General features: G+C 47.9%; 5 protein-coding genes across 6 annotated transcripts; 3 read left to right on the top strand and 2 right to left on the bottom strand.

Annotated features, from left to right (window-relative positions):
* The first annotated feature begins 988 nt into the window (after nt 1-988).
* On the top strand, nt 989-2,788 carry ONS95_014843 (uncharacterized protein). The gene is made up of 2 exons (XM_058508524.1): nt 989-1,870; nt 1,936-2,788. Exons 1-2 carry the CDS (start codon nt 1,036-1,038, stop codon nt 2,745-2,747), a joined length of 1,647 nt encoding a protein of 548 aa, XP_058356211.1. The 5' UTR covers nt 989-1,035; the 3' UTR covers nt 2,748-2,788.
* Nucleotides 2,789-3,087: 299 nt separating this feature from the next.
* Nucleotides 3,088-4,526, bottom strand: ONS95_014842 (uncharacterized protein). 2 transcript variants are annotated; one of them, XM_058508522.1, is made up of 3 exons: nt 3,614-4,526; nt 3,487-3,568; nt 3,088-3,428 (listed from the first exon to the last, which is right to left on the bottom strand). In XM_058508522.1, the coding sequence occupies exons 1-3, from the start codon at nt 4,137-4,139 to the stop codon at nt 3,311-3,313; spliced, it is 726 nt and encodes a 241-aa protein (XP_058356209.1). In that variant the 5' UTR covers nt 4,140-4,526; the 3' UTR covers nt 3,088-3,310. The 2 variants fall into 2 exon arrangements, with proteins under 2 accessions (XP_058356209.1, XP_058356210.1); XM_058508523.1 differs by having other exon boundaries at nt 3,088-3,568.
* A 261-nt stretch (nt 4,527-4,787) lies between these two features.
* ONS95_014841 (uncharacterized protein) lies at nt 4,788-5,741 on the top strand (the record flags this gene model as incomplete). The annotated part of the gene is made up of 2 exons (XM_058508521.1): nt 4,788-5,591; nt 5,640-5,741. The coding sequence occupies 2 exons, from the start codon at nt 4,788-4,790 to the stop codon at nt 5,739-5,741; spliced, it is 906 nt and encodes a 301-aa protein (XP_058356208.1).
* Nucleotides 5,742-5,812: 71 nt separating this feature from the next.
* ONS95_014840 (uncharacterized protein) lies at nt 5,813-7,274 on the bottom strand. The gene is made up of 3 exons (XM_058508520.1): nt 7,042-7,274; nt 6,927-6,990; nt 5,813-6,870 (listed from the first exon to the last, which is right to left on the bottom strand). Exons 1-3 carry the CDS (start codon nt 7,114-7,116, stop codon nt 6,284-6,286), a joined length of 726 nt encoding a protein of 241 aa, XP_058356207.1. The 5' UTR covers nt 7,117-7,274; the 3' UTR covers nt 5,813-6,283.
* Nucleotides 7,275-7,476: 202 nt separating this feature from the next.
* KRI1 (KRRI-Interacting protein 1) lies at nt 7,477-9,477 on the top strand (the record flags this gene model as incomplete). The annotated part of the gene is made up of 2 exons (XM_058508519.1): nt 7,477-7,705; nt 7,757-9,477. The coding sequence occupies 2 exons, from the start codon at nt 7,477-7,479 to the stop codon at nt 9,475-9,477; spliced, it is 1,950 nt and encodes a 649-aa protein (XP_058356206.1).
* Nucleotides 9,478-9,671: the final 194 nt, after the last annotated feature.

Genomic DNA, 9,671 nt, shown 5'->3' with positions numbered 1-9,671 from the left:
AGTTGGGAAGAACATCCTCCGTGGTACCAGGCGCCAGCCATTTCATTGACCAAGTCTGAAACTTTACTCTGGCCAACTTCATAGCCTACTAAGCAGATTACGCGTTGAAAAAGGGCAATCGATGTGTTGATTATCTATGAGTAGCCCTGACATTTCGAAAATAGAAATGTGAAACCAACAGCATCCAGGGGTTTGGTGTACATTACTCGCTTCCAGATTCAAGAATAGATGTCAAAGGAGCGGACTCTCCCACGGCCTGAAAGTTAGGCGCTCATGTAAGAGATTTGGCAGGAACACGCACGAAGCACAATACCAGAAAATCAAGAATGAATGCAAGGAAGGTAATTTTTAAGAGAAGAGGAGATGTTTTGTTTTCGAGGCGATTAGGCGAGTGATGTCCTTACTCCAGTATGAGAACCCTTTGTTAACTTCGTCGTACATGACTTGAGAAAAATTACACTACATTCGTCCACAAAGTTCTCCAGTCGCTGTTCTGGTGGCGCTTAAATAGTAACAGCCGCTCTGTTGTCTGCAAGAGTGGCAAAGCACGTACCTGCCGAATTGGATATAAATAGACCTGAGGTGATGAAAGTGGACGAAAGGGAGTTGCATGTGGGTGACAAATGCGTGGTCCAAAAAGGCCACATTGTGCAGCAATCACGCTGAGCAAGCGTGGGCTTTCATTGTCGCCAGGGATTGTACTTCCCAAAACAAATGTCAGATATAGCCTGAAACAGGTTGGAAACCAGACATGTATTGAAATATCGCAATCGATGCAAAATCTCCGACCCAACTGCGGCCGAATAGAGTGCAGCAAGGATATAATTTCTGTTCTGGTCTAGGATAGAGACACGATGTTTGGTCGGCGGCAAAGAGCCGCTCGACGCCAATCAAAGAGTTCGTTTTCTAAGGTACTGTAGCGCTAGGCGCACGCCCCTATTAGCGGAGCCAATCCGAGGCGGTTATTACGCGCCAGCCAAACCGACATGCTCTATCCAACTTCAGGTATCAGCTTATTTTGAAGAACAGGATTCCATGACTCTCTTACTTGACAATCAAATAAAAAAATTCCGTTTTTACAAGATCAAGAATTTTGCACCCACAAGTCATTTGACATCGTCCCTTCAAAAACTTCTACCCGCTAGATCATTCTCCCACGCACTTCCAACATCCATCACTTCGCGCTCTAGTCTTTTGCAGCTGCACATTACAAGGAAGAACCGCAAGGCTCAGGGAATCTTTCTCCGGAGCTCTATCACCCCATTGTGGTGTATTAGGATGCCTTCCGATCTCTCATTACCACGTTCACCAGGGTCCACTTTGACGGCCGAAGAAGATATAGTTGACGTCGAATCCAACGGTCTACATCTAGAGCTTGCCCCCTTCGGTCTAGAGCATATTCATGACTATGAGCCTGGTGGCCACCATCCTGTCCACTTGGGCGATGTGTATGGCAATAACGGGCGGTACCTTGTCATCCATAAGCTTGGCCACGGTGGCTTTGCTAATGTTTGGCTCAGTCGGGATACTGAGGCGAAAGAGGCAACAAAATATGTTGCTTTGAAGATTCTAATGGCCGAGATATCCAGTAATGATTGCCCCGAGCTCCGAGTGAACCAGCTCGAAGCTGCTCACAACCAAAATGCACCCGAAGGCGATGGCGCGGAGTCCATCTGCCTCCCACTGGACCATTTCGAGATCCACGGGCCGAATGGGAACCATCTCGCCTTTGTGTATCCTGTCCTCGGCCCAAATGTATCTCTCGGCTTGTTTTGGGCTTCTGCAGATCCGGACAATGACTTGAGAAGCCTTAGTCTGCAAGTTGTGCAGGCTGTCAAATTTCTTCACAGCCAGAGAATATGTCATGGTGGTAAGTAGAACCAGTTTCAAACCTTCTTCCTTTATTAGACATTAGGAATACTAACGAGGGATTAGATATTACACCAAACAATGTCCTTCATCGTATCTCTGGGCTCGATGGACTCAATGAAGACGAAGTCCTCCGGATATTAGGCAACCCGGTTGTGAATCCTGTTCTGAACGCCTCTAAGGAGTGCAATTATGAGTCTACGGCCCCTCAGTACCTCGTCTATCCAGTGAGCTGGTGGGATGTTAATACCCGGTTTATAAGCAAAGAATCATGTCTTATCGATTTCGGCGAGTCCTTCAAAATTTCGCAACCTCCTAACGATCTTGGTATTCCCGGGCCGTATCGCTCTCCAGAGTTGATTCTCGACAAAAAAGCAGGTTTTGGTTCAGACATTTGGGCATTAGGGTGTAGTCTATTCGAAATTCGAACTGGCAGAAAGCTGTTTAGCTCATTTGATGATGAAGATAACGACTATTTAGACGCCATTGTTCAAGTCTTAGGTAAACTTCCTGAGCCATGGTGGTCTTCGACCTGGGAGGACCGGAGAAGAATATACAAGGATGAAGTTGACGAGCAGGGGCTTGCCGTTGTTGCTCTAGAATCCGAGCCAGGTAAAGATGACCCGGGAGAGAAGGCAAGCGTTATCATGAGTACTATTCATCAGTCTGTTACCGGTAATGCTCGATCGTTGAAGGATAAGATTTCTCCTGGGCTCTGGTATATGTCAGACCGTCATCCCAATGGAGATCGTCATCGGGATATCCCCCAGACAGAGCAAGAGCTTTTTGCAGATCTTTTGGGGCGGTTATTGGAGTACAAGCCGGAAGACCGTATATCTGCTAAAGATGCGAGTAACCATGAGTGGTTTAAACTATGAATGTTCTCTGTTACTTATGAAATGCCCGAGGAAATTACCCCAATTGCTTTCAAACGTGTGATGTGCTCTCGATGTGCTCTCGACGGTGCTCTCGTTAACTTAGCCTCGTCACGAATCAGAATAGGTTCGAGGGGCAATCCTACTCGATGCGTGAATCTCAGCTGCCAGGGTTGTTGGAAAGGAAAAATCAATAAGGAGGGAAAGGGACGTCCTTTGCCTGCGAAAGCGGCCGGCCCAGTGCACGCGCCTTGCCCGATGCGACGGTCGCGGTTTTCTAAGACAGGCTCGCCGTCTAGTCGTTTACTCTTTTAATACTAAAAACAAGTAAGAATTATATTTAGCTTATCTTATAATATAGTAAAGGTTTAGTTGATTAGTAATACGTTGTATTTTACAAAAGATAAACATTAAACAAAAAGGTTCAAAAAGGAGCCCCTGCTAAGTAGGCACACCAAGGCTCACTTAAGGCGGCCTAGACCATGCGCTAAGCCATATCGAGAATAGTCCAGCGGCATATTGCTGATACAAAATCTAGGATAGTTTATTTACACTCGCCTTTGCCTCTAAGGTATCTTATCTATAGTCTTTATAACTATTCTATTAGAAACAATTGTTAAGCCTTGGAAAATCTCACTACCTATCAGGTAGATCATATAGGATGGAAAGACAAGCCAAGCACCGCTAATAGACATCAGATATCAGCGTTGTTAATATGCGCTAGAACGTATAAAGTACCTACTTTGGAACTATCCATAAGAAGATCAGATCCTGAATACTATTGTGGCCGATGTTCTCGAACCCAGAATAAAACTCGTTCATCCCTGCTGACATCAGTAAAGAAAGCATCTATAGACAAGGGCACGTACAGTAGAGCACAGTTTTGCTTAATGTCATAACAGCCGCACTGTAACCCACCAAAACCGCGATTGCACCTTTCTGGCCGTCCACATACCGCTGCTGGCCTAGGAATCCGATTCTCGTAGGGCTAGAAGCTCCCCGAAGGTGAGAATTCGTCTGGCGGCCAAATACAAGTACAATGTACAGGTAGTACAAGTACATAAGTGACTCCACAATGTTGAGTAGGCCCTGGGCGGCTGTGAAGCCGTTTCGCTCGTCGAAAGCCTTCCAACCATAGATGTAGTCGACCCTCCCATACAACTCATACGGAACCCACAGGGGCCAGTGAAGACGTCCTCCGGGCATGCTTAATGGCCGGAGCATGACATAACCCGTGTCCCAGGCGACAAGAGGGAGGGAAATGAACAGCCAGACAATGGCTAAATTGGAAGGCGTGTGAGCCCATTTGCCTTTCTGCGCTCGCGACGCGGTTGGCTTGGGTGGAGTGAGGTCTGGTTCCGGGAATTCCTGGGGATGACCTCGTGTTGAGACCATAGTGTATTGTTTTGGATGTAGGGAGGGAGTTGAAGTGAAGCAGAGTGCCGGGGCGCAGTACACGAAGTGCGAGAGCGCCAGATCGGGTGCAGTCGCCAGAAGGAGGGGGAAGTAGGTGCTGCCAGCAATGATATATTGTCACTTGCTGGATTTCTTGACTAACACGAGCAAGGAAAGGACGTGGAAGGGTTGCCAAATGGAGAGAGTTGGGCGGATAATGAACTGGGATGGAGAGGTCGTCCCGAGGCTGAATAGGGACGTTCTGCCGTTTCCTGCTCCGGTGGCCGTGGCTGGTCGGTTTGCAGGGTGGAGCGAGCTTCCAATTCTGGCTAGCCGGAAGCAGGGCAGGCAAGGGCAGGGCACATCCTGACCTGGAGTTCAAAACGTCATCGGCAACTGCTTTGTTTTGTCATTGTTGCCTCTACGCTTTCAACAGCACAGCTTTTATACCAACATACTTCGCGTTGCGAATACCCGTGTTGATGTTAAAGCCAAAGCCAATTCCTTTAGCAGCAATTACTAATGGATTCGCCCTCTGTGACGCCTCGGCGCTCTGAGCGAATTCAAAAGCTCTCATCTTCTCCTCCAGCTGCAGCAAGCCAGTCCTTTCCTAGCACGACGAGTTCAAACCATTCTTCCTCCCTCCGGATGGCCACTCGAAGGGCTCCATATCTCCCCACCTCGCTCGAAACGATTATCCTCTCGACTTACCCTGCCACACTTGTGGTTGGCTCTCTCTTCGCTCTTCTAGATCCAGCAGCGAGGGCAGCTCCTTACAACTCAACCACACAATCGCATTTTGCCAACACCGCGCCATCATACTTTGCGAAGAAAAGCAACATATTCAATGTGTTCTTCGTCAAACAGGGCTGGGCCTGGGTCACATTTAGCTATATTTTCTTCCTGTTTACTCACCCATCTACTGGCCCGACCTCGCTAGCAATTACGCACAAGCGACTTCGCGGGTTGCTCAGATATGCTATTGTCACCCTGTGGTGGTTCTTTGTCACTCAATGGTTTTTTGGACCTGCAATCATCGATCGTGGATTCATGCTCACGGGGGGCCAGTGTGAGCTCGTGGAGCAAGCGAACGCGGGAAATGTTGATATGGACTCCACCAGGCAGTTTGTTACAGGCGTAGCTTGTAAAGCTGTAGGTGGCAAGTGGAAAGGTGGCCATGATATCAGCGGGCACGTCTTCTTACTTGTGCTTGGAAGCATGTTTCTCTTCGAGGAAGTCTTCCACGTTGTCCTAAGAGCAGGAGGGACGAAGGAAAAGCGTACTGTAATTATGAAGGACGGGGCTGTGAAGAGCGCAGAAGTAGAAGCCCAACCTCAAAGCAGAAGCTCACTATCGTGGACTTTGGGGGCGAAGATTGTCCTAGGCATTGGAGCACTCTGCCTTTACATGCTCTTGATGACTGCAGCTTATTTTCACACTTGGTTCGAAAAGGTGGGCAGCACTTGCGTCTTTTCCGGGCGTCGCTAACTTTGCTTCTAGTTCACAGGGCTTTTGGTGGCCTTTAGTGGTATTTTTGTTGTTTATTTCTTGCCCCGAGCAGTACCAGAGATGAGAGATGTGCTGGGCATGCCAGGAGTATAGGCCGAGTCATGAAGAAGGGGGCCAAACCTCCTTTCCATAAATCAGTTTTTATAGTCAAATCAAGAGAAACATTTTGCTATTCACCACTAAGATACTGTAAGGTCTGAAATGCGGCCATGCACTCATACACTCTTCCCTAATTTTTTCAACACCATGTAACGACTCCTAGTGTAAATACTGACAGAGAACGAGAGACATCAGTCTCAACCAGGGTCTCATACATTCGCCTCATTTATCTTTGTCCTGATACCATGAATTTTTGGCTTAAAATAGTCATCACGAGAGTCAGTCTCCAGAATATTTTGCTACGATTAATATTGGAAGCGAACAAGACACAGAGATGTGGTACTTTGCTTTACCTCCTCAAAATAAGCACAGACTTAAGCATCTTATTCTTCTCCTTTCATTGTATCATTGTATCGACATTCAGTTAGTGGGAGGCTCGCAATCATTCAAATATTGCAGCGACTGCAAAAGTCCAATAAACAATAGATCACAAGGAAACCGACCTCCTCGTAGCACATCCACCAGCACCAAACATGTTAACAAGCACAGCCCTCCTTAGATGCAGCGTCTCTTGGCCCGGCCAAATTCACTCTCGACTGATCCTCAGTCCTGCCTGTGCTAGCATGCGAAGCCCCAGGTCCTCTAGCTCCCTTTAATGAAGTTTCAGGGATAGCATTGGCAATAGCCGTGAACACCTCCGTCACGTTAGTGCCTAGTTTTGCGCTTGTCTCAAAGAACAGTAAGCCCTCTTCCTTTGCATATGACTTGGCTTCAGACACCGAGACCTTCCTTGCATCACCTTCAGCATCCTCGACATCTGCTGCATCTCCATCTCCATCTTCTGACAAGTTGGAAGAACTGCTGGTCTCGTTGGTCAAGTCCAGCTTGTTTCCAACAAGAGCAATAACAATCCCGGGAGAGGCTTGTCTCTGGAGTTCTGCAACCCAGTGTTTAGCTTTGATGAGAGATGTGGGCTTGGTGAGATCGTAGACAACCAATGCTGACTGAGCGTTTCGGTAGTACATGGGAGCGAGAGATGCGAAGCGTTCCTGTCCCGCTGTATCCCATATTTCAAATTTGATAGTCCGGGTAGGAAGATTACATTTCTGCGTAAGGAAAGCAGCTGTATAACGAGTCAGTCAATAAACGTTGCCTTGCGTCTGCAGCTCGCCACCCTACCTCCAATCGTTGGTTCCTTGTTCTCCTGGAAATCGTTGTTCACAAATCGTAGGACGAGCGAGGACTAATAGAATTTAGTATAGTAACTTCTGATGATGCGACTATGATCAAGTACCTTGCCGACGGCTGCCTCACCTAGAAGTACCAGCTTTACACTGCTGCTGGGCTTTGGGGCTGTTGCTTCAGCCATGAGAACTTTAGTGGAGGGGTCGGATGGGTGGCCGGTGTGACAGCACGCTGTTCCGGCGATAATCTTGGGCGTTTGGGAGGTTGCAGAATGTTGTTACGATGTCGTGATGTGGTTAGTAGGATTGTTCATTGATATAGTTGGTGAGTCTGATAGGAATGGTTCGACGTCCACGAGCCTGCCCCGTTGAGCATGCTGGATGACGCGGGACAGACGTGAGGAGGCTCTGGACTAGTCCAGAATAGGTTAGAGCAGGTCTTGTGTTTTTACCCATTGATATTTTTTCTATCGCAACTTGCAGATTAAACCAGCAACTGACCAGAACACCAAATTTGTTGCAATTCTTACAGCGCAGCACAGAGAATGGTGAAACGCAAAGCGGAAAGCCCGAGCCAAGCTCCAGGACCGGCTGACATCAAGAAGTTCAGAGCCAGTGCAACTGAGGTTGGCCTCAAATCAAATCTCTTGGACGATAGTGATTCCGGCAGCGATTCTGACGGCGGGGTCAACGTTAAGAAGCTTGAGTTCACGATTAACCACGAATACGCTAAGCGCTTTGAACACAACAAAAAGAGAGAGGAACTACAACGCCGTAAGTGCAGTCTGTGGTTCGTTGTCCTTGTTGTATGCTAATCATTAGCAGTCGAGGAAAAGTACCAAGACACCGCCCGGAAAGCTAAGGGTCAATACGGTGACAAGTACGAAGAGGATTCTGAATCATCTGATGACGAGGAAGAGGACGATGAAGGAATTCTTGCAACAGAGGAGCTAGACGCTCAAATTTCTGACGCACTGAATGCAATCCGTTCCAAGGATCCGAGAGTGTACAAGACCGATGCCACCTTCTACACTCCGATAGAGGAATACATCGATGTAGCGGCACCAGAAGGTCCCGAAACGAAGAAGCAAAAACCCATGTACCTGGGTGATTATCACCGGGAGAATCTGCTGAAAGGTCACCTCGAAGGGGAAGAGAAGGAGGCGCACGCGCCACAGACTTTTGCACAAGAGCAAGCAGATTTGAAGAAGATGATCGTGAAATCAATGCATGATGCCGCCGCTGATGACCCGGACGATGAAGCGAATGAAGATGGCGAATTTCTCGTTCCGAAATCAAAGTCCCGTCTCATCAACGAAGCTGTACATCCATCGAGGGTGGAGAATGTCAACATTGATCTTGATATTGCTTCAGCGGAGAAGAACCCCGAAACCTTTCTTTCGAATTTCATGGCAGCACGCGCCTGGGTACCAAGTGATGGGGCACGTTTCCAACCTTTGGAATCTGACGATGAGGAAGAGGATGAGCGTGCTGAGAAGTTTGAGGAGGCATACAACCTGAGATTTGAAGATTCTCAAGGAAGTAACGAGGTCTTGAAATCCTATGCAAGAGATATAATTGCTGCAAAGTCAGTGAGGAGGGAAGAACCAAGTGGTAGGAAAAAGCAACGGGACGTTATGCGAGAGAAGGTGGAGGCCAGCAAGAAGGAGCGAGAGGCGGAGAGGGCTCAATTGCGACGGCTGAAGATCGAGGAAGCCGAGGAGAAGCTCAAAAAGATCAAGAAAGCTGCAGGAATTAGGGGCAAGACGCTGAGAGGAGAGGAATGGGCAGATTTTCTGGACAATTGCTGGGATGATGAGATGTGGGAATCGGAGATGAACAAACGATTCGGTGAGGAGTACTACGCGGAATTGGAGGCCAAATCGGATGACGAGTATGACGAAGCGGAAGCAAAACGTGGCAAGAGAAAGGTCAGGAAACCGAAATGGGACGATGATATTGATATTAAGGATATTATTCCGGAGTTCGATGAGGACAGTTCGAGGAAAGTCGAGTTCGCACTTTCAGAATCCGAGTCGTCGGGAAGGGAAGGCGATAGTACACTCAGTAGGCCAAAAGCAAGCAAGGATCGTCAACATGAGAAACAGGCGAAGAAGAAGGCCACTCGCCTGGAAAGGAAGAAGCTGGAGGAATTAGTGGACAGCAAAATGGGTTTCGACATAACCACCAACTCCAATCAACCCACACTATTCCGTTATCGCGATACCTCGCCCACGACATTTGGATTGACAGCACGAGATATTCTGATGGCCCCTGATGCATCATTAAACGAGTTTGCTGGTCTCAAGAAGATGGCTACCTTCAGGGATGCCGAGAAGAAACGGAAAGACAAGAAAAAGCTTGGGAAAAAAGCTAGGCTGCGCCAATGGAGGAAGGAGACCTTCGGAAATGAAAACGGCCCCGAGATTATTTTGAACAATGGCGAACCGCAAGTCGAGGCTGACGATGACGCTGATGTTTTGGAAATGGGCAGGAAGAAAAAGAAGAGGTCAAGGAAGAGCAAGACCGTCCCCAGAACAGCTTGATTGGCTGGCAAGGTGTCTTGGATCGACGTTCAATGCTCACCACGGGTGGCATCGAGTGCACATCAACATATGTAATATGCCCGTCAGTCCACCTCTTATTTACCAGCTGTTGACATAGTGTCGAATAATCTCGCTCAGGTACTCATTGAAAGTACAACCTGCTGCAATAGGCATGCGATTGATATTTTGGTAGG

This window comes from Cadophora gregata (assembly GCF_030347475.1).
Source record: "Cadophora gregata isolate MNR1 chromosome Unknown scaffold_9, whole genome shotgun sequence".
Lineage (NCBI taxonomy): Eukaryota > Fungi > Ascomycota > Leotiomycetes > Helotiales > Ploettnerulaceae > Cadophora > Cadophora gregata.
This window is presented reverse-complemented; position numbering and strand designations above follow the sequence as displayed.

Bases quoted from the DNA above. Each gene is read 5' to 3' on its own strand.
- ONS95_014843 (XM_058508524.1), top strand. From the start codon at position 1,036: ATGACTCTCTTACTTGACAATCAAATAAAAAAATTCCGTTTTTACAAG. The intron at 1,871-1,935 runs GTAAGTAGAACC...ACGAGGGATTAG, and splicing joins CCAGAGAATATGTCATGGTG to ATATTACACCAAACAATGTC.
- ONS95_014842 (XM_058508522.1), bottom strand. From the start codon at position 4,139: ATGGTCTCAACACGAGGTCATCCCCAGGAATTCCCGGAACCAGACCTC. The intron at 3,569-3,613 runs GTACGTGCCCTT...TGATGTCAGCAG, and splicing joins AAGCAAAACTGTGCTCTACT to GGATGAACGAGTTTTATTCT. The intron at 3,429-3,486 runs GTAGGTACTTTA...GATGTCTATTAG, and splicing joins TTCTTATGGATAGTTCCAAA to CGGTGCTTGGCTTGTCTTTC.
- ONS95_014840 (XM_058508520.1), bottom strand. From the start codon at position 7,116: ATGGCTGAAGCAACAGCCCCAAAGCCCAGCAGCAGTGTAAAGCTGGTA. The intron at 6,991-7,041 runs GTACTTGATCAT...AAATTCTATTAG, and splicing joins GTGAGGCAGCCGTCGGCAAG to TCCTCGCTCGTCCTACGATT. The intron at 6,871-6,926 runs GTAGGGTGGCGA...CTCGTTATACAG, and splicing joins CAAGGAACCAACGATTGGAG to CTGCTTTCCTTACGCAGAAA.